Genomic DNA, 23,534 nt, shown 5'->3' with positions numbered 1-23,534 from the left:
TGGGCCTTAACCTCTCTATTTGTCTTTTCCCCTATCTATAAAATACCTACGGTCACAAGTCAGGACAACTGCAGCTGTATTTCCCCTCGGTGGTTCAACAAGGGCACTTGCTCTTGGCTTCCAGCTCTCCAAACATTGCCTTTCCAGGTTGAAACCAGGCTGTCTCTCCTGTGTGACCACGGTGGGTATTCCTAGGTTGTACAGGTTCCTGCATTCACTGCGTATTTCCCAGCATAGACAGCTTGCCCAAGGACATTTGCTTCCTTTCGCTTCAGAGAATTACCGGCATTGTCAACAGATACCTGGACCACCCACATCTTTCTAAATAAGCCTACTTTATACTTAAGGTAAAAAGCACTAGAGAGAGAACATTAAAAACAATAAAAGAACCTAGATGCATGCTACTAAGCTCACCAGGAACACCCCCATCCTAACACAGATTCTGGCAGGAGCAGTCCTTCAAATAGGGTGACTAGATGTCCTGATTTTATAATTTTATATTTGGGGCATTTTCTTATATAGGCTCCTATTACCCCCCACCCTCTGTCCCGATTTTTCACACTTGCTATCTGGTCACCCTACCTTCAAACCCCACACCAGGCAATTCAGTGTCGTTACAAGTTCATCACAGCTTCAGCTCAGACCAAGACCCTTTATACAAATCAGGGTTCTTTGATCTAAAGTTTTCTGAAGCAGGTAATTAGTACACTATGGGTCTCCCTCCCCAGAGCATACTATCAAAAGGTTTTGCATTCCCCTCATTTAAGGTACTTTCTAGAAAAATCCACTTCACATGTATAGTTCCAGAAAGCCCTGAATGCGATTGCATTCATTTTGTCTTCTGCTAAAGAAATTCCATAAAATCTTATAATAGTACATAAAAAATTGCATTTCTAATACACTATATTAACCCTAATTCAGTAAGGTTTTAACTTTAAAATTTCATTCAGGATATTCGAGTATAGTGTCAGTCTGTCACAACCTACCTCCCGTCAAATCCTTCTTGCCTGGCACATACCAGTAGTCATGTTGACAGCAGTGAAACTACTGAGTAAGGGATGCATGATTTGCCCCTGCAGGTCAGCCTCTCACATTAAAGCTTCTATAGAAAAGTGAGCAGAACTTATGACTTTTTGTCATCTTGATTTTAGAGCAGGGGTTCTCAAACTGCAGGTTGTGACCCCTCAAGGGGTCATGAGGTTATTACATGGCGGGAGGGGGGGCTGTCAGCTTCCACCCCCAAACCCTACTTGGCCTCCAGCATTTATAATAGTGTTAAACATAAAAAAGTGTGCTTAATTTATAAAGGGGGTTGCACTCAGAAGCTTGTTGTGTGAAAGGGGGCATCAGTACAAAAGTTTGAGAGCCACTGTTTTAGAGCAAGTGGGGAATTTATTTTTATATATATATAATATATTTATATATAATTTGTTATATAAATAGGGATTTTGTTATATAAAATACAGCAGATAACTTACATCAAGATGTACCAATGAGCACACAGATACAGAGATGTTGACGTAGAAAGCCTTCAATCACCATGCAGCATGGGTTCAGTTTCCCAGCAACTGTCCAGTCTAACTGAGCTCAGAATTTAGTTGTGGATTTTTGATTGTATACTTTGCATAACTACTATTATCTGTATGTAACAGTGAAATATGGAGAGATGTCTGAAGTCAGGTTGTTTTAAGAAGAACACACAGTATCAAGGAGGAGAAGGGTAGGGATACATAGGCAGGTGGTAGACCTGGAAGGGGGTATGCAAGAAGAAAAGTTTGGGAACCTCTGTAGAGTGTTTCAGTGCTTATGCAAACTCTGAAGAGCTTGCTAAAAAATGTACATTTTATTGTAAAATGCTGAGGAAATTAAGTCAAACTTGGTATTTCTTCAGCTTTTTCCTTCCAGATATTTATAAATTACTCCATGAGTTTTCAATATAAGCCTCTTTTGTAACTTGGAGACTGACAAATAATGGCTCCAGACTTGTGAATGGGACAGAAAAGCCCCTTTCCCCTGTGAAGTTGACAAGTTGTAATGGTTATTACTGTAGTGTCTAGGGACTAACCAAGAAACAGGGTCCCATGGTGCTTAACACTGCACAAACTGAGTAATAAGTAGTCCCTGCCCCACAGAGCTTACAAAGGGGTTGGGACAGGGAAGGAGATACACAAGCAGAGCGATGGCCAGCAAACAATAAAAATGCCACTATTTGTGCCATTGGGTAAATAAGACACACTGATGGCTAGATTTTTAAGAGTACATAGCCTTCAGCAGCCCCTATTGCTCTGGGTGAGGGCTGGTGGAAAAACACTTGAATATCTGGCCAGGGATATACAGTGAGGATGTTTCAGCTGTGAAATTTGGACCTAAATTTCAAACACTCCAGTGTTTGGGATTCTGGTGCAGGTTTGCCTTTAATATGTTGGAGTTTGATTTCAGTGGAAGGTTGCAGGACTATCTTGTGTTGAAAGGATCTTTGGGATCAATATATGCGCTAATAAGTCCTGCTTTGCCTCTTCTGTCTTTGATTTTTTTCAATTTACTTCAGAACAGTGATCCATGCTACACTCAGGACTTTAACATAGTATAAATACAGGAACTGACCTAGTTTTGTGGGAAAGCTTCTAGTCGAGTACAGAAATGCAAAGACTTAATTATGATAGTGGTTTATTTTGGTTATCAGCACATAAGAGGACAGAGGGGCTGGAATAGAGAATGAAAAGGGAGGAGCACAGTACTGGTATATTTAGCTATAAAAGGCCATTTTAATGCTTCATACGGATTAATGGTTCTGTTAGAAAACTATGCCATTCTTGGCATGTTCCTATTTATGGTGGGCATTAAGTTATGCTTTAGTCCAAGCATTCTAAGCCAAGACGTAAACAAAAATCAATCACCCACATTTAACATACTAAAGCAGTTGAGATACCAAGGTGATGAGTGTGGTCTCGAGATCGACAGAGAAACCAGATGAAATAGAGGACAAAAAATGATCAGGCACACCAAACGTTTGTGTAGCTGAATCATTTGCCGTTAATATATGTAGTGACTAAGTTGTATCACAATGCAAGTTTTTAATTAATCTCTTCCTACAGTGACCCATGTTAGATTCCAACTATTGGAAGAGCTTGTGTTTGCACCAGGATATCAGATAGAGCTAGGGTAACTTAGGCACTTTACAAGAACTGAAAAAATAGATGCTTTGGAAATGTTAAAGTTGAATTCCTTTATGTTAAATATGGATGAAAAGAATCCATCTTCCCTTGTGACTTTAGAAACTCCTTATGCTACCAAATCTTCCGTCCTTTAGAAAGAGCATAACTGGAGCAACCAGCATGGAACATGGAGGGAGGAGAATATGTTGCAGGAGTGAAGAGAGCAGAGGAGGTACCAGGAAGCAAGCCTGTCTACATACAGCTAGAATGCTCACCGCAGTTGCAGTATCTCTGTAAATATTTACTTAATAAGTAGCCAGTGTAGGTTTACAAGCATGAAATCCTTTCATTTTATTACACAGTATGCAGTACATGAAATAGTAACACCTCTCTCTAGAGCTCTAGTCCCCATAATTTCTCGATTCTGTAATATACAGTCTCTAGTTTCCTCTCCAAAAATTTACATCCTCCTGAAAGTACTAATTGTTTGAGTTCATGTTTGTAAACATGGTGCAAAAATATGATGAATGGAACTTCAAATACTCCAAAAGGGGGAATTAAGGCCAGAGTCAGACACAGGGTATGGTCAGTTATTGGATGCACTTCACCACTGACACCTTCTAATCACAGCAAGTGCACCCCTTCAGGTCCTGGGCCTCTCACCATCACCTGGCTCCAAGTGGAATCACAAAACCTTCCTATATAGTACAAGACCACCACCACGCAGGGCTTGGGCTAACAGTGATTATTGCAGCAGACTTGGCTTAGGCTTAGACCTTGTAGTTCTCTTCCCTGTGAGAACTATTAAGAGTAACAGCTGCACATTTACCTTCATTCCTGCAATATCACAGTCCTGATAGCACTGAAGTTTAGTAATAGAACCATTTTATGCTAGGATAGTACCTACAGGTCCCAACCAGGATAAAAGGTCCTATTCTACAGGGCACTGAACAAACAGGTGGACAATCCTTCCCTGAGTATCCAGCATATGACATTGATGCATCACACTCCAACATGAATAGAAGCTTTGTCATGGCACAAGACAGACTCCTAAAGCAATATTGAAAGAAATCCCAGATTAGATCATTAAGATGAATTTAGTATATTTGCTGGTTCCATGGTAGTGCATATAATGCTTCCACCTTAAGTGGGACTTTCAAATGAGGTGTTCATGAAAAGGCTTTTTAAAAAATTGATTTAACAGCAATAAGCACAAAAGGGCCCCAGTGATCCTGACTGTGGGCCCTACAATAAGAGCAATAGTTTAATGCAATTAAGTGTGTGGATATAAGTGGTGGGTTCTGCTTTGTTGATCAACAGCTAATACTCTAGAAATAAACTGAAGGGGTTTTCCTTTGTAGTTCACCAATCTCTTGTATATTAGTTGCATGCAAAGTTTTACTACTTAAAACTAAAAAGGCTCAGATCCCACAGTGATGAGCTATATAAGTACGTGGATAGATTTTCAGTTCAAAGTTATGTTTTTAATGGATCACACAGATTTATACATCCAGCTTTACAATCCCATCTGAAGTATATTCCATGAAGACAAGTTGTGTTCTGATATAGATATAGTTTTCCTCTGCCATTAAATAAACATATGTGATGAAGTAACAACTGATGCTATAAGATTCTCTCAACTGTTAGTCAAGATTTTTATTTCTTAGCTAGCATCAAATGAAACTTTTGTCGCAAAAAGCGGGACACACAAGATAGTATTGCACTGGGTCCTCTGAAACCATTTCTACAGATAAGCTGAAAAGTCAGAATGCAGCAAACCAGTCTTCCTCACATGGCGGTGGGGTTTGGTTGACACCTTTTGCTGCTTTACAGTATGTAAAATCTATTCCCGCACTGCTTCCAGTGGGAGTTTCCTCTGAGTAAATAGTGCTGGATTAAGTACTAATGCAGAATTCATAACGATCTGTTATTTAAGCATAAAAAAATTGATAAAGGCCTGCCACTTACAGCCTTATATATTGTATTTAAAAATTTTTTCAAAAGATTAATTTTTCATGATTATTCTTTTATAGGCTGCCATATTAAACGAACGGTCTAAAAAAAACACTAAAATACTTGGTGTCAACTTCTAATTAGCATACTTTCTTCTTTTGGAAACCAGCCTCAATGTAGGTTATACGTTGAGTCCAGTACGTAAGACAAATTCCATTCTCCAAGTAAAGCACTAGCTCAATATGAAGATATTGTGCTTCACATTACTAAAACTGCATTACCAGCACTAAGTTTTCCAACTGCTGGGATAGAACAAATGGCAAGGAACAATATATACAGTGAATACAATATCTGTCGCAAGCAGGATATTGTCATTACAAGAAAATTAACCTGATTCATTAAAGCCATTCCCTATCTGACATGCAAACTGAACGCTGAAGTTTGTCATTCACTTTTTTTTTAAGCAAAGTTCAGTGCCTAGTCTGGTTTCAGTGTTGTAGAGGTTACAAGCAAATGATGCAGTTAATGGTTAGTAATGGTTAGGATGATTCTCTTGTTCTGGTCTTTTTAGTTTGTCTATTAGATTCGTGCTGCAGCTCTTTTCTTTTCTTCTTCTGCTGCTGCTGTAGTCTTTCCTCTTTCTTTTGTAGATAAATAGCCATGTTGTCGAATGAGGCCTTGTAAAGACTGCTGTAGCAACCTTCTGTCCCAATAGACCCTGTGGCAGAAAAAACAAGACAATGTGGATGCTTTGATCACTATTCCCAACGACTACTTGCACTGAAATTTTAAACAAAATATTCCTGACTCCTGCACTATAATTCTAGACATCTTAATACACAACATTTTTATTCTGTTTAAACGTGGTGAGGCACTCACAAGTATCACTACTACACTCCTACATACCAAGGCCAAGATTTTTAACAGCCTAAAGTTAGAATCTGAAATCAATACTTAGGCCAGCCTGACTTTTCAAGAGTACTGAGCACCCAGCAGCTCACACTGACATCAATGAGGGCAAATACAAATTCTAACTCTCTGCCTCTATTCTTGAAAATCTTGGTCTTGGTAATATCACTAAAGACCCTCTTGGAGTGCAATAAAGAATCTGAATTATTCCACAACACTCAAACACTGTATGGGCTCCAGTTAGAAGTACTGTGTTTAGTTTGGTATTCCCTACATTTAAAAAACAAACAAACAAAACACACCATTAGAAAATTCAGACAGGACATTATAAAATAAGCATACACAAACTTCCCAGCACTGATCCCAGCAGGTTCCGCCACTCCTTTGTGAGCCTATTACAGTACATCCTTAAAGATTCTGTTTAAATGTACTCTTAGAGCATGACACATCTGTCCTTCCTGTAAAATGCCTGAACAGTCAAGGAAGATAACTGGAAGGTTATTCTGGGGAGTATAGACTAAAACTGGCAGGTTAGAATTACTGGGTTTCTAGAAGCAGTTAGAGTGTGGGTGGTCTAATTGCCATCAGTGATTCCTTCTCCCCCCACATCCCTTCCCTTACCTAAAAAATAAAAAATCCTTAACTTTAAGTAAAAGGAGAAACAGACAGGTGTGGGCAGGAAGAAGAGACACATTAGTGAGTAAACAATCAAGCTATATATCAATTGTAATTTTCACCCGACTGGACTATGTTAAGGGTTTGCAGAATCTCTTTTCAGGGGCAATAGTTTATTCAACTGAAGGTTTAAGTATTCAATTTCTGCTTCCATAATCTTAGGTTACAAGAGGTCTTACAGTTTCTATGGTCACCAGCTGTCTAAGGGAGGAAGCACACAAGCAATCTCATTGTTTTATCAAGTAGGATAAGTACCTTTTTTATAATCTGTAAAAGCACTAATTACATAGGTGCTCATCAACTGAGCCTCCTCGTTAATTAGCTATAATAATCACTATGCTCTGAACAGTCCTCCTTTCCCAGCTGCAGATACCCAGAGACTATTATAATACATAACGGTAATTAGCTATGCTGGAAAGCAACTCTCAGAATTGACTTGTTTTCCACTATATTTCTGTATTACTCATTCTCACTCGGGACCCTGCTTTTAACATGGCTATTCCTTGAAATATGAGCTGTATAAAACATTACAAATATACTCCCTTCTAATGGATACAGAAATATACCTTCAAAGATTGAGCCCAATTTTAATGGAAATGGCATACAGAAAATATTCACTAGATTAGATATTAAAGGTATTAAATTTAGTTTTCCAGCAACTCTTCCAAATTACATGGGCTAATTTTTCTGCATATATAATTATGGTCCTCCAAGGATGGAAGTTAGGGTTTCTTTGCCTTCTTTTAAAACAGGCTTCATAACATCCTAGCATGAGGCCTCAATCATGCACAGAGTTAAGCCACACCTGACTATATAACAAGACATCCATTGACTCCTACCCCACCAGCCTTGGCGATTCTAATTAAGTTTGTTTAAAAATGTCTGGTTCCTGCAGGCTAACTAGAAAAGGCATTTTTCTAGAAAAAACAAGGGCAAAAACCATAAACAAAACCTCCACCAGAATAGATGCTTAATATTTTCATTTTCAGGTACAGCACAGAGTAGCAGGGCAAGCTTCCTTGTACTGTCTTCCCAAAGTGCTTTAACTTAGACATGCAGGGGCTGCCTTTAAGCTGAAGGAATAGTTCAGCATCGGTGGCTACTCCGTCCTTGCTATCTCCACTGAAACTGCCAATACAGGTGTCAATTGTATGTTCAGTTTGTGTGAGCTCAAGCCCCACTAACACAAGTCTGTCTACCCAGATTGACAGGCTCACTCCGAACTTCAGTGTAGACACACCCTAAGTGATTTGTCCATAGCCAGAAGGAGAGCCACGAACAGAACTCTGATTTGACTCCTTCCCTTGTGCTTTAATCCTTTGTAACATGTTCCCTGGCCCTTTCGACAAAGTTGCTCACCTTCAAACATTGTCCAGTTGTCATGCAAGTACTTCGACATTTTCATTAATCCTTCGTCATCAGCAATAGGCTGGGAAAGGAAAGAACACCTATTCACTACACTCCGCAGCAGCAATCATACAAAGCACATTACACTGACCAGCACGCTGAGAAATGCAAAGCATCATCTGAGGACCATGAAGAAAGGGAGTTAACAGAACACCTTTCCCTCCCACAAACTCATCACTGAGGCCTGGCATGGAGTCACCATGTGCTACCTAAGGCGGCCTGGAAAACAGAGCTTGCCCAAGGATTTGAAGGAAAAATGGGAATCAATTTTCTGGAAATCAACGAGGTAAAGAAATAGCTTGGGGAAGAGGTGAAGGTCCAAGAACACTCCCATGAACCAAATTTAAAATAAACTTTTTCCAACTATATCCCACTCCTCTTAGATTTACAAGGGTGATGAATTTATTGTCTGGAAATCTAATGGCTACTACAGGGAAACTGATAGCTCACATTTCAGCTTTGGTGACTCAGTTCTCAACAGCACAATAACAGATACTAACAACAGGGCCACCACTGTTTCTTCTTTCCTCACAGAGGTTCCTTTTCAGATCGGTACAGAAAAAGGTGGGCAGGGAGCATTTTCCTCCATGCTTTATTTTTCTTCTAGCTCCCTCTTCTTGAAGGCTGCTAGCAGAATCTACACCCTACCACCAAAACCACTTTAGCAATGGAGCTAGCACATTTCTCATTGGGATGGACGGAGACTAGGCGGTTTTCCTGGGCTGCAGCACTATGTCAGCGTGTCACACTCTTCAGTGTGGAAGCTGACACGCGTCCTGTAGAGTCAGTTGGCTGCTGGGACAAGGATAGGGTGGTAGACTACGACCAAGAAACTAGTACAGCTGCTCAGCCTACTACTAGGAAGGTTGAGAGTCTCATTCTTCAGTCAGGCAGTTCCTCTTGCTGCTCCCATTTGAAATCCCTGCTCCCAGCAACTCTTCATCCCCAGCCACTTAGGAGGGAAGCAGTTTTTCAAAACCATAGAGTGTGAGCTCTTACTGGGATTTTGGGAGGAGGGGGAGCTATATTCCCCTATGCTCCCTTTTAGTTTAACCACTGGGTTAGGGTAAAATGATGATGTGGGGAGCTGCAGAGGGACCCCCACCCAGAAAAAAAGTTGGAGAAAGTACAGATTTAAGAGAGTACCGGGTTGTTTTTTTTTTTTAAATCAAGTGACAGTCGCGTTTAAGAGCAGAGATGCTAGTTTAAACCAGGTTTAAGGCTGCCAACCATTGTGCAGGTACCTCAATCCTCACTCTTCTAGGTCAGACCTGGGTATCTCCTGAGCAGAGACTGCCAGTCATGCTAAATTCTGTGTTTTGCACAAATGAAGGAAGTAGGATGAGCTTATCTCTGATCAGACCCAGATCTGACCTCAGCTCAGAACTATAATGCATTAAAGCAATTGTGCCATTTAATTTTCATTCAGTTATTCTGCCTTTTGCTGAGGGGACTGGAGCAGACACAAGATATTGGCAATTGTATCAGAGTACATCTAACCTGCCAATGTCCATCCACAGGCCTGTAGAGTAGAAGTGATGCTGCTTTGTTCTCCTGGAGTATCCAGAGCCCACCTGTTTCCTCAAATGCAATGTCCCAGCCTTTATGCTTCAAAGAGATTTGGTGTCTGTAATTTAACTGCTGGGTAGCAGCATCAAATTGGAAGATGTAAACTGTGGGAATACTTTAAACAGAAATAAAATAGAATTACCATTATCACACCCGCCTAGGCAAATCACTTCTACACAGTAAATCGCATCTACTCACTCCAAAATTAGTACCTGAGCAAAATCAGTAGCATTTCAAGTACAACTCTAAAAAAAGAAACTGGCTCCAACACTTACAACTACTTTATTTACAACCCCAGAGGCCAAAGTAGATTGCAGATACCGCAAAATTTAATATTTCTTTCCACGTTACATTAAAGAAAAATCATTCTGAACTGTTTTTTCTAAGGTTAGACTATTTTAAAAGGAAGATTAGCAAAAATAATAAGCCATGTGCTACTAAAGAATGTAGTTTCGTAATCACATGCATCGTTTCACAGCGCAATTTACATTAGAGTTTACAGCTTGAAGGGTAATTAAAGAGCATCAGCAAAAATAAACCACGGTAAGGGGAGTCAGGGATGGCGGGGGGGAGAGTATGCAACTAAGGAGGGCCAAGAAAATGGGCTCTGCGCTGGGGCTGGTGTACAACGGGGAGGCCCAATATCTATCCCCCTGCATCCATGATCTCCACCTACAAAGCTTCCTGAGACCTGTTAAGCCCAGCAGCAGGTGTCTCAGTTCAGTTCATAGGAACAAGGCTCCCTGGCTGGCAAACAAGAGGTTCACCAAAGGGAGAAAGTGTCTCCCTGGTGGAGCTCCCAGCTTCACAGCACAGGCAAGTTAGGGTGCTGTTCTCCTTCTCACCGTACCCAAGCCTGTGTGTCAAGATGGAACTCATTTTGCTAGGCTTAACAGGTCACAACAGCCTGGGAGCTGGGTTCATCAGCAACTCCCTGGCCTCACTGCTCACTAGTACTCTGCTGCATGGCTGAGCCCATATCCTTGGGCCCAATGGGCAGCACAGCCCCTTAGCTGTGGCTCTTAATGCTGTTCTACACTGGTATCTCTGCTGACTTACATTGACTCCTGACCTATAGCACTGTAAAGACTGGGCTCAGACCCAAAGACCCTGGCCTTTGAGAGCTGTTCCACTGAGTCCTGAACTCAAGAGGAGCTAGAGTATACAAAGACTTTATAAAACACTGCAAGAGTTTACTAAACCAAGCAACTTTCGAGCCACCTCTGTTTGAATTGATACTAAGGGCTCTCATTATCCTCAATGCTAAATCCACTGACATGCCCATGATGAAACCCATCCTTTAAGAGTCCACAACAGGACAGCCACTTTAAATTTAGAGAGAGTCAAACTCCCAGCAATGGATGTCTCACTGTCCCCTGCCCTTTCTTGAAATAGCTATAATTTTAGCAACTGTTCCCCTTTATTCTTACCAGTCGCATAAAATGGCAATGTAATTTCCTTGACAACAATAGGCTATTCTCGACACGGCGTATTTCTATCAGGAGGGAAAAAAACACGTCATTATAACCTTAAACACTTAGGGGGGAAATTTAGGTTTAATTTAGGCACTTAATCTATGGAATTTAATGGGGATCTCCATTTTAAAACACAATTTAGTCAAGCTTAAGTTAATAGCTTGACAGTAGTCCTTTCCCCCCAAAATATCACATTTTTGCCTTCCGTGTCCCCCCCACCCCCACAAATAGTCAGCATAACTATCTGAATAATTTAACCAGACATGAAGTCAGCACAGAGCCTACTGAGAGACTCCCAGCGAATAAACAAGCAGGTGCAGCCTAAAGGAGATGACAGCATCATTTTAGCTTTTAAGGACTGTGAATTAGAGGGGAAACATTCACATATTTTAAGTGTCCTTAGCCAGAACGCCACCCTACTGGTTTATAGGTTACATATAACAGGAAGATGATGGCCACCAGGTCTGGTGTAAAAAGTGAATGCAGTGATGTGTAGCCAATGTTTTTGTAAAGTGGTCTCAAATTTCACCCTTTGATAAACTGACTTCCAGTGGGATGTGTGCTGTAAAAAGGAAGATGAGTGGGACGGGGGAAATGGCTCATTTCAGCAGAAGCACTAATAACCAAGGAGGGAGGTAGCTTTACTGGACAAAGCTGTTAAATTCCTTTGCTGGAAATATTGTACTTCCTGCCTGAAAACTACTGAATATACTGCCTGTGTACCACAGCATTAAGTTTGATTTGAGGGTGGATAGTAATGAAGAACCTGTTGTTGTTTTGTTTCATTTTTAAAAAGACTGCAAGAATTCTGCCTGGGGTACTTTTTGCAGTCAAGGTGTTTAAAAAAAAAAAAAAAAAGGGGGGGGGGCGCCAAAAACTTGCTCTTATGTATTTTTAAAAGCCCTGGAGATGTCATCTCTGGAAGGAATAGTTTCCCTATTCAGAGGGGAGGGAATAGCTCAGCTCCAGCAGAACAGGGGAATTATTCCAATCCTTCCTTCACTATGCCGGCAACACTTTAAAAGGGGTTTTTGAGCACCTCTTCTGGCACAACACTGGGTGAATGGTCAGTCATTGCATAGAGTCCCTAATTAACTATGGCTCTGAGCTCAATTCAGGAGCAATCACAGGGTTCCTACTTCTTGAGCTGGCTGTTTGGAGTGCAGGCAGTGTCCGGGCCTAATGTTTGTACACGTAATTTGGGGAGGAAGCAAGGGATGCATTGCTTTTCAACACCCTGGGTAGTGAGTGTAATGCAAGATGATAACCCCTCTTGCCCAGAGAACCAGATTCATGTAGGTTTGGTTTATAAGCCACAAAAATAGAGACACGAACAGCAGGAAAGAAGGTTACACAGTGGCTTCCATCCATATCTACACCCCACTAGTGATATAAAATATCTTAATTACAAAGAAAGAAAGAATGCACTGTGCAATATCATCTCTAAGCTGAAAATAAAAACCAGGCAGCATGTACTTCCCTCCTCTAATCATCTGTTTAGTCATGAGGGGAACACTTTCTAAAGGTCACTATCAACAGAGAAATAAATTTCAGAGCACTTGAGAACAGATGGGATTGGTCTGTTGCTGCTCTGCAGAAACAATTATTCCATGTTTACACATGGGATCCAGTCTTTCTATACAATACATGGATACTAAATAATTCAAGGTTTAAGATATCGAAGAAGGTGAGGGTGAAGGGTTTGATGAGAGAGGTATTGCAGCTACTAAGAATAGCTCCACAGTTGGGTAAACAGAACTATTTACATTGTGATTTTGTAGAAATGATAGCTTCCCTTGTTGACAAACAGCAGCAGTGGGCTCTCTAGAAAAACAAAGTTGTATTCTAGATCTCCTGCAGCACCAACTCCTATCAGACAATTTGTGGCATAAGTGATGCTAACAGACATAATAGGCAGGGTACGCTTTGTATGTAGATCCAGAAGGGACACTGGTATTAAATGCCCAGCAGCACAGTTCAACTCTTAAATTGTCAGTTTGACAGGTTTTTTTTAATGGCTGTGAAATGAGATCTAGTAACTTATTTAATTGTGGAATAAAATGCAAGCGCTCAAACAACATTTTCTTTTTTGGTTAGGCAAGCCCATGGGACCACTATACTTAGTAAAAAGATAATTCTAATGAAACAATTCATGGTAAACAGGTGTCGCTCCTTTTACTTCAGCCAGCCATCACCTTAAAATTAACCTTTGACATTCTGTTAGAAGCAGTGATCCTGTGAAACACAACAGAAGTATTTGGGTAGAGTTGCACAATTTCTGTTTTGACCTTTAGACAAATGGATCAGATCAGGTGAACACTTGGACTAGATAACCTTAGAAGTCCATGCCCACACTACTGTGGGACTTGTGTATATATACACAAGTCAGGGTTGTGTATATATAGTTCTGAAACAATGTTACTGTTCCTTCAAACTGAGTAAATAATTATACCAGTCTGCGGGAGGATGCATTAGTCCAAAAACTGTCTCCAAGGGTTCCTTTCATTAATATTTCATGACAGTTTAAAAACATCAAACTGCTAGTTCCTTTCTGTGGAGGGAGGAAAAGAGCTTTCTAAGGTTTGTCTGCAATGAGACTCTGGATGCAATTAAAAGCAAATTCTAGGTTCAGAGCACTAGATTCTATGATACAGAGGACCAGCTTGAAGGGGCTTACCTATGGATTTGAGAAGGACTTGCACGCTATTCCTCTGACACAGAAGAACTTGCTAAATAACCTTTTCACAACATTTAGAGAGCACTTTTCAAATAAAGATCCCAAAGCTCTTGACAGGTTTTGGCCTCATCCTACAGTCCTTCCACCTGCTCAGCTCCCAGTTAAGTAGATGGGACTGTACATGCAGGCCTGTAGGATGAGGTCATACACAGACCACTTAGAAAATGGCAAACCCTTTAAAGAGAGCCGAGCACTCAGCTGTAGGGAGAGGGTGAAGAATACCTTCTCCAACTGAAACTATAGGGGACTATTAACAATGCAGAATGGAATTCTGGATTCTAGCCTGGACACTGGGGTAAGAGTGCCTTAGGAGTAATCGGCCACAAGTGGCAAAACCCTCAAGTTTTATCCGACAGTCACTATCTAGAAACCCATGTCTAACACTAGACTGGGACACTAACTGACTAACACAGGGAAAAAGTGTCACCTATCTGACTCATATGGAAGAAGATCAAGCCTTGTTGTTTCAATGAAAGACAGAATAGCTAGACCAGAGGTAGGCAGCCTACAGCATGTGAGCTGATTTTTCAGTGGCACTCACACTGCCCGGGTCCTGCCCACCGGTCCGGGGGACTCTGCATTTTAATTTAATTCTTAAACATTTAAAAATCCTTATTTACTTTACATACAACAATAGTTTAGTTATATATTGTAGACTTATAGAAAGACCATCTAAAGACGTTAACATGTATTACCAACACGCAAAACCTTTAAATTAGAGTAAATAAATGAAGACTAGGCACACCGCTTCTGAAAGGTTGCCGACCCTTGAGCTACACAGTCACATAAAAAAACAACAAAAAGAATAACCTACCAAGCAAAAGATGGCTTCCCACAGATACGCAACACATGGATGACTGAACAGGCTAAGTGGTAGCTGGCTCAGATTCACTGCAGATGGCAAGGACAATACTCTGTTGTTCCAGCTGCTAGTATGGAACAAATCATATGTGGAGGCAAGAACGGATACCACCAGATCCAAGAGTTTTCAGTACAAATTAAAATACACTTCAGCGTTTCAATTCAGTAAGGTAATTCCTCTCCTGGTAATTTGTTACAAACATTTTGAAACTTTCTGCTCAAATGTAACTTCCAGGGAGGTTAAAGCTATAATTTTACTAGTTTCAAAGTCGCTTCATGTTAGACTTTCAGTTTCACTATCTGCTTAACAATTTTAGGTTTAAGGGCAAGTTTTGTATACCACAGACAAATTGAAAGCTTTGTCTTAATTTCAAACACAAGTTTTGGGATAACTGCAGAAAGCAGAGGGTGGCATTTTCAGAAGTGCCTAAGAGCTTGTCCACATGGCAATTTAGTGCCCAGAAAACAGATGTTCTTGCTTGCAGTGCACTAACTGGCTGCAAGGACCCTACTACCATCCATTGAAAGTTTCATAGTGTGCTTTGACCTACCATGTTTGCAGGTCAAAGCACACTATAGAACTTTTAGTGTACAGTAGCAGGATCCACACAGACAGCTAGTGCACAGCAAACTAGAGTGCAGCAGATTTACAACCCGGCTTGCTGCACACTAAATTGCTGTGTGGACAAGCCCTTTAATGACTTAGGAGCACAAATTCTGTTTAGTTCTAGTGAGATTTATGTTCCTAAATCCCACTCTTTATGAACTGTGGTTTCTACAACTTAAACAGGATCTCCCACCCACCACCATAAAGAAGAGCTGGTTATAATACTAAACAGTAACAGAACATGTTTTTAAGCCATGGGATTCAGGAGCACAATGAAAGCAGGAGCACACACAACTCATCACATACCCATACCTTGTCATTGTTGGTTGCCTCCGTCTTATTCAAACTGTTTAGATGACAGCAGTGCACTTCTTTCCCACTTTTGTATTCCCAAAGTCTCAGAGTACAATCCTGAATAAATTCAAATGGACGGGTTGATTAACACAAATCACTGGCACAGAGAAGCCAGTCATGGTCTTCAGAAGCTAGCTAAATCATACTTCTCCTCGAGATACTTCATGCATGAGATTCTAAACCCTCAAAGAAACTAGTTAAATGTTCTCAAATTGCAGATGAAGGCATTTTAATGAAAACATAATTCAGCTCAATTCTAAGTTATTCAATCATACAAAAAAGTTATTTTTCTTTGTAGTGGAAATTGGGTTGCTGGATGGGTGGATTTTGAGCATCTCGTAAATAGCACAACAGTAAGTGTGCTACGCACTCACCATCTTAATGACACTCCTCTTAGGTTGCTCTTTCCCTCACCCACCCTCGTACAGTACCCGAATCCTTTGGATTATAAATGTAGTGACGAAGAAAGCCCTCAATGAACTTAGTTATCTTTGAGATTAAACTCTGTTCTGGGAAATATCACTGAAGTTGCCTCCCTATGAATGAAATAAAGCCAGGGGCTAACACGGAAATTGCTCAGAGAGATCTGCGTGGGAACAAAATACAGAACCTGTGGGCATGCAATAGGAAGAAATCAAATAAAAAGATATCACAGTTACCACAACATTACAGACTTCAGTTCTAGAGTGTATTCTCCCCCCTTGTGCAATTCCATTAGTGAGGTTTGAGCTGCATACACATTAATAGAGAATATAGTTTCCCCTCTCAGAGGACTGGAATCACCTCCAATTGTTCATTCTTTCTGGGTCTGGAGTTGTCATGTGGTGCTACTGATAAAAACAACTCTTGCTCTTTCTACAACCACATGACTTACAATTCAGAAAGTCTTGCAAGGAAGAGAAGTTTGATTAAGACTTCAAACACGTTAGTTCATCTAAAAATATCCGGGATTTTAATGCTTATTAATTGTTAGAGGGACATTAACTATCATGGCTGGCTGGTCCACCCAATGTTTAATCTACCTAAATTGTTGAATAGACCCTTGATAATTAATTTGTCAGTACTCTCAAGCAAGAGTTAATCCTGAAGAATTGGTGAGGACTGTGTGATTTCACCATCCCAAAGAACTAGAAATGATGTGAAAAGCAAGAAGAATGCACAGATTAAGATGATGCTACAACCTCACAGAAAGAAGCCTTGGAACAGAGAAACCTTGAGTGCACAGAAGCTGAACACAAAAGTACAGTACAGCTTTTTTTTTAAATCTCTATGAAGAATAAAACCTCAGAAGTGAAAGAAAGAAAGAAAAAAAGAAAGAAGTGGATAGGAAACAAAGGTGAGTCACACTAAAAGTGGAGACCAATGGCAACAAGAAAAAGGGTAGTAATATTGAAAATTAACAATATTTAAAATGCATGTGACTATACATTAAGATTAAATTTAAACTAAAAGTAGGCTTAACATGTTCCATTGGACCTTCTAGATACTGTCATTTAGCACTTCAGAACGCTCAGTGCTCATCTTTGAATGCGATTCCTACTCAGAGTAGGATATAGGGCCAGCTAATATGGAGACAGCTAACCATAATTACAACCAAATTCAGATAGGCCAATATTTCCTCCATCCCAAACCTCAGTACTACACCGAGATGAGTATTTCAATACATTTTAGGTCACTACACTGTTCACAGCATTCAGTAACTTGCAGAGCATTCCTGACATTTCTATGAGTTAGTGGAGTTCCGCTTTTAATTAAAAAACTGTTATGGTGAAAGTGCTTCCATCATTAGAAATGTCAATTTCAGTTCTTGTCTGGGGACTAAGAACTAAGTATGTTTTCCCTAATAAGCAATTGGCATTACTGTAAACGGAGATCATATCACCGCTATCTTACTAACAATAGAAAGATCAAACCCAGAGTAGAATATTGGTGGGAGTGGAACTGAATGCAAGTCTTCCACCTCTACAGAAACCAAATCCTTGCAAAACAAGCAGACAACTGAAGTCTGACTCATAAGACTCATTTTTTTCAAAGGACCAGAATACATACCCCAGAAGCTGACAGCATAAGATCTGGATAGTTTGGTATTACAAATATTCTGCTTACAAACCTAAAGGGAAAAAAGTTAAGAGTTCAACATTTATGTGTCGTGTCAGTGTAAACAGAGTACCTATATAATAGTAAGCATATTTTAAGGTTACACTGTCATCCATTATGTATATTTTAAGAAGGCAATAGAAAGACGTAAGTTACAGGAAAAAAAGGTAGCTTTTCCCCCTCAGACTAACTGGCAGACAGAGATAGTATATTCATCATATCACTAATATTCCTGGAAAAATATTCCACATAATACAAGAAGTGCTTACTTTATTGAATTCTAGGAATTCTATTGATCCCCTTTTAACTGGGGAAGACAGTGCTGCTTGTGTGAATATGTTTTTAGTCATTTAGATCAGAATATGCACACAGAATTAGATTTACAAATAGATTTATATCATGCTCATGGATCAATTATAAACAAAATTAAAAAAAACCCACATACATCAATATAGATTTTGTTTTTAATTAGTGAAGTCAGAGCATCAGCGCATGAGGGTTCCCTCATAGCAGCTGGGGACCATCCAAGGCACCATCTACTCAATTTTAGGGCAACCAATCCATTTAACTATTTCCCCACTGTCCTTTCTAGGATTAGCTGCATCCAGTTAGGAATCCCAGTAACATTAAGGAGCTTATAATACTGCAACTTCCACCAGGATACCCCTTAGGGTCCTTATGAATCCACAAAGAGCTTCCAGAGTTCCTCACTAACCCAGGGGTCATATGCACTAACGTAAAACGCTGCCGTCAATGCACTGCACAGGTTAAAACATAGTGTGAGTTTTGCTTTTGTTTTTTGTTTTTAAAGAGGGAATTCTCGCTTCTGAAAATAAACAATTTAAAGTCAATTAAAATATCAAGTGAATTTTGCTAGTTACAAAGCAGTAACTGCAGGTGCATGGAGGCATAATGCTGCAATTTCAATTACAAAAATAAATTTAAATAAAAATACACACCATTCAAAAACAGGAGAACTCAAGTGAGAAAAGCACTGAATCCCCATCTGATTCATTATCATATTTAAATAACGAATTTTTAGAAGTGTGTGCGCCAATTGTATTAAGTGCCTTTCTATTGTGGAATTGTTAATGGAGTTGTTTGTCCAGGCACACTAGCCCACACTTACAGGCAATGTCTTTTTTGATCAAAACTCTTATGTTCATTAAAGATACAACTGTTAATACAATAAGCAGAGATCAAACACAACAATGTAAATACACAACAAAAGCCTTGAGTTCAAAGGCTATTTAAGATCTTTGACATTAATTTAAAAATTATGCAGCTTCCAAAGAAATGTCTAAAATCTATGCGGATAAATTCCCGACAGTCAAATGTGATATTAATTAACATTAGTATTAATAAGATATTTAAATATCTTATTTAACTGTATTGTTAGCACTTTATTAAAACTTTTCAGTACAGTGGAGTCACATCTTACGCGGGCGTTAGGTTCTAAGGTCAGCATATAAGACGAAAATTGCGTATAGTCAAAATATCCCTTGAAAATCCCTTAAATCACCCATAAAGTACAGTATACACTAGAATAGGGGTTGGCAACCTACAGCATGTGTACCAAAGGTGGCACATGAGCCGATTTTTAATGGCATGCTGCGGGTCCCGGCCTCTGGCCCCGCTCAGCCCCCTGCCGGCCTGGGTGAGCAGAACCCCAGGCCGGCAGTGGGCTGAGCAGGGCCAGCAGCCAGGATCGCAGCTGCCAGGAGCCAGCAGACGGAACCCCAGACCGGCCACCAGCTGCGCTGAGCCCACTGCTGGCCTGGGGTTCCGTTCACTCAGCCAGCAGCGGGCTGAGCAGGGCCGGTGGCTGGGACCCCAGTGGCAGGAGCCGGCAGACAGAACCCCAGACTGGCAGTGGGCTGAGAGGGGCCGGTGGCCAGGATCCCAGCTGCCAGGAGCCAGCGGACAGAACCCCAGACTGACAGCGGGCTGAGCCACGCAGCCCGCTGCCAGTCTGGGGTCCCAGCCGCCAGCCCCGCTCAGCCTGCTGCTGGTCTGAGGTCCCGGCCACCGGCCCCTTGCCAGTCAGGGTCCCGGCCGCCAGCCCCGCTCAGCCTCCTGCCAGCCCGGGTGAACAGAACCCCAGCCGGCAGTGGGCTGAGCGGGGCCGGCGGCCAGGATCCCGGCTGCCAGGAGCCAGGGGATGGAATTATTTAAGTTCAGTACCAATGTGGACACAAGAACAAATGGATATAAACTGGTCATCGGGAAGTTTAGACTTGAAATTAGACGAAAGTTTCTAACCATCAGAGGAGTGAAGTTTTGGAATAGCCTTCCAAGGGAAGCAGTGGGGGCAAAAGACCTATCTGGCTTTAAGATTAAACTCGATAAGTTTATGGAGGAGATGGTATGATGGTGATAACATGATTTTGGCAATTAATTGATCTTTAAATATTCATGGTAAATAGGCCCAATGGCCTGTGATGGGATGTTAGATGGGGTGGGATCTGAGTTACTACAGAGAATTCTTCCCTGGGTATCTGGCTAGTGAATCTTGCCCATATGCTCAGGGTTCAACTGATTGCCGTATTTGGGGTCAGGAAGGAATTTTCCTCCAGGGAAGATTGGAAGAGGCCCTGGAGGTTTTTTGCCTTCCTCTGTAGCATGGGGCACGGGTCACTTCCAACAGGATTCTCTGCTCCTTGAAGTCTTTAAACCATGATTTGATGACTTCAATAGCTCAGACATAGGTGAGAGGTTTATTGCAGGAGTGGATGGGTGAGATTCTGTGGCCTGCATTGTGCAGGAGGTCAGACTGGATGATCATAATGGTCCCTTCTGACCTTAATATTTATGAATCTATCTATGAACCCCAGACTGGCAGCGGGCTGAGCCTCTCAGCTCGCTGCCGGCCTGGGGTCCCGGCTGCCAGCCGCACTGAGCCCGCTGCCGGCCTGGGGTTCCATTCACTCAGCCAGCAACGGGCTAAGCGGGGCCAGCGGCTGGGACCCCAGTGGCAGGAGCCAGCGGACGGAACCCCAGACTGGCAAGTGGGCTGAGCCGCTCACCCCGCTGCCAGGCTGGGATACCTGCTGCCGGCCCCGCTCAGCCTGCACTACTTAAATTGTTATTTGTCTTTCTCTCTCTCTTTTTTTTTTTTGCCGAGCACGTATAGTTGAATTCGCATAAGTTAAATCCGCGTAGGATGCGACTCCACTGTAGTTAAATTAGACTGGGCTAAGGTGACTGCAGCATATCCAATAGAGCACCGCTCTCCTAACTCTCCTTTAACTCCTGTTCCTGATGATGTGCGTTGATACCTCATTGCATGTGAATGGGAACAAGTGAAGAAAAACATCTGAAAACATGTGTGTAAGTAGCACCAGAGCCAGACAAGCAGAAGTTTGTGTGTTGCACACGACATAGTGCAATGCTATGCAGGGGCGTTTCTCTGGTGCTCACTGTACTATGCCTACGAAGGCCAGAATAATGGAGAACCTCTATTGACCATGATGGAGAACATATGTTAATGTCAAAACAAATCTAAATGGGAAGGCAGTATGTTCTGCAGAAAGCTTTGAAATACCACTGCAATTTCCTGCATATCAGAAGGTTTTCCATAAAAATCTATTCAGATATTTATCTTCCCTCCTGACTGGAGAGGGGATGCTGGGGCAGGGAGCACAAATCTTCCTGTAAGCTAAAGAAGGTGATAAGGGAAGAGAAAGTGCCCTAATTGGAAGTCCCCTATCTAATGCTACTGTTGTGACACCAATAGATAGCAAGGATTGGAGCCCTAAAATCTCTCCATCCAAGCACCACTTTTTTCTGCTGCTCTCTCCTCTTCAGGTACCTATGTCCCTAACCTCAACACTCAATGAGGAGATCAGGGAAAGGAATGAGCACTCTCCCTTTGCTTTTAAACACGGGAGAGGGAGATGTGCTCCCTGTAATCTCTTTTACTTTGTGCTTCCCCTCTTGTAATCTCTTGTGCTTTGTGCTTCCCCCTCTCTTGCTTTAAACCCTGTTTATATCCTCTTCTCCCTACAGTGAGCTCCCCCCATGTTCTGTCTTGTATATTGATTCAGTTATTATACTTATTGCTGTAGCTCCTTAGGAGCCCTAGTCATGGACCAGGACCCCATCGTGCTAGGTGCTGCACAAACACACAACAAAAAGATGGTCCTTGCCACAAACTAAGTTATAACTGTACCCTGGACTAAAACACTACAGCGTGGGGAGTTTCTTTAATCCAGAATCTAGCTATTGCTCCAAACAGAAACCCCTCTCCTCTAGCCAGCCCTTAAATACAGTGGACAGCTCCACAAACTTACTCTCTGTGCCCCAGACAGAAAGATACGATGTTATGTGGCGCTCTAGTCAAACTGACTCGAATCTTCTCATCTCTGTCCGCAGTTAGGATATACTGGTCATCAGGACTCAGCGCCTGGCATAAAATAAGCACACAGCACAGACAGCTCAGGATGTCTCTGGATGTGCTGCTTTATAACTAATGATTAAGCAATAAATCCAAATACACTAGTTTCATGATTTTGAACGTATCGTGCAAGCAGAAAGCCACAATTTACATTTAGAATGCAAGCCCCAAGCCTTTTTGATAAGTAGTAAAGAAGCAGTAGCCGAAGGCAGGAATATTGTTGAGTTTATCAAAGCCAATAACCTCCAGAAGGCACACAAAGGAAGCCTTGTTGCATTTAAAAATGGACTAAGCACTAAAATATTGCAGTGCCACATTGACAGGCTAGACTGGAAAACCTCCTAAGTGAATTGCATCTAAGTTCTATGATTCCATAATAAAAACAAGAGCTCTTAAAAATTACACTAACGGAAGATCTACTCACTGCATTCTCTCTGCAAACTGTTCTCCCTGCCTCTTGCGTTTGTGTTCTGATAAGAACTCAGAGGGGAAAAAGGTGCTGTTTTTCAGTCTAGCTTACACAAAGAAATGAGGTTTTTTTGAAAGTCATGAACTTGGCATATGAATAACATAATGCTAAAACGTCTTTAAGGGAAAAGAAACAGGTTGCGAGAAAACCCAGTTAATAAACATACATACCACATCCAAGAGCAGGGACAAGTGCCCAAGCTCAACCTTTCCTGCTTTTTGTGGTTCTGTTATTGAATAAGAATAAACATCACCAGACTTGTCTGCAACCAGAATCTTATCCTCTGCAGATGTAATAATCAGAGACGTGCATCTTCTAACAACAGATCTGAAAGAAAAAAAAAATGGTCATGATTAGAGATATTCAGAAATTTTGACATGGCCTTTCGGTCCCTGTTTGGGGCAGGTACCTCTTCCTCTTGAGTCATAAGAATGCAGCATGGCCACCAACTCAGATTTCTTCTGATCAGAAAAAGTCCATCCCTGCTGTGCACACAAGATCAGCATCTGAGCATTCTTCAGCTGTTCACAACTCATTTTCTTCTCTCTTTTCACTATTCCTTTCCTACAGCATTTGCTTTCACTGCAGTTGGCACTCACCAGTTCACACTGCCATAGATCTCACACACTACCACCAACATCACAGTTTCAAGATAACAGCATCTTTAACCACTGGTCCGTTCCAGAAATGTCCCCCCAAGTCTCAGGCCTCTAGTCTTTACCTCTCTGAGCAGAAACCCATGTCCCTCCTTTTTCCAGATCAGAGCTTTAGGTTGCTGTTCACTGCAATTCTACCCAGCAAGCAGGTCTCAGTGAGGCCAGGTCTACACTACAGACCTATATTGGTAGAATTACGTCAAGCAGAGGTGTG

The 23,534-nt window shown here is 41.4% G+C and overlaps 1 protein-coding gene across 3 annotated transcripts in view; it reads right to left on the bottom strand.

Annotated features, from left to right (window-relative positions):
* Positions 1–3,481: 3,481 nt before the first annotated feature.
* Positions 3,482–23,534, bottom strand: part of WDR4 (WDR4 tRNA N7-guanosine methyltransferase non-catalytic subunit) — a 32,032-nt gene continuing 11,979 nt past the window's right edge. For all 3 annotated transcript variants that reach the window (XM_073359662.1, XM_073359652.1, XM_073359672.1), the window contains exons 4-11: positions 22,835–22,991; positions 22,092–22,204; positions 17,752–17,812; positions 15,661–15,759; positions 11,099–11,163; positions 9,600–9,783; positions 8,052–8,121; positions 3,482–5,826 (exon numbers count right to left, since the gene is read on the bottom strand). In XM_073359662.1, the coding sequence (XP_073215763.1) occupies positions 5,648–5,826; positions 8,052–8,121; positions 9,600–9,783; positions 11,099–11,163; positions 15,661–15,759; positions 17,752–17,812; positions 22,092–22,204; positions 22,835–22,991 (928 nt within the window). In that variant the 3' untranslated portion in view covers positions 3,482–5,647. The remainder of the gene's footprint in view (positions 5,827–8,051; positions 8,122–9,599; positions 9,784–11,098; positions 11,164–15,660; positions 15,760–17,751; positions 17,813–22,091; positions 22,205–22,834; positions 22,992–23,534) is intronic.

This window comes from Lepidochelys kempii, chromosome 1 (assembly GCF_965140265.1).
Source record: "Lepidochelys kempii isolate rLepKem1 chromosome 1, rLepKem1.hap2, whole genome shotgun sequence".
Taxonomy (NCBI): Eukaryota; Metazoa; Chordata; order Testudines; family Cheloniidae; genus Lepidochelys; species Lepidochelys kempii.
The sequence above is the reverse complement of the archived record's forward strand: the minus strand, read 5'-3'. Positions and strand labels throughout refer to the sequence as shown.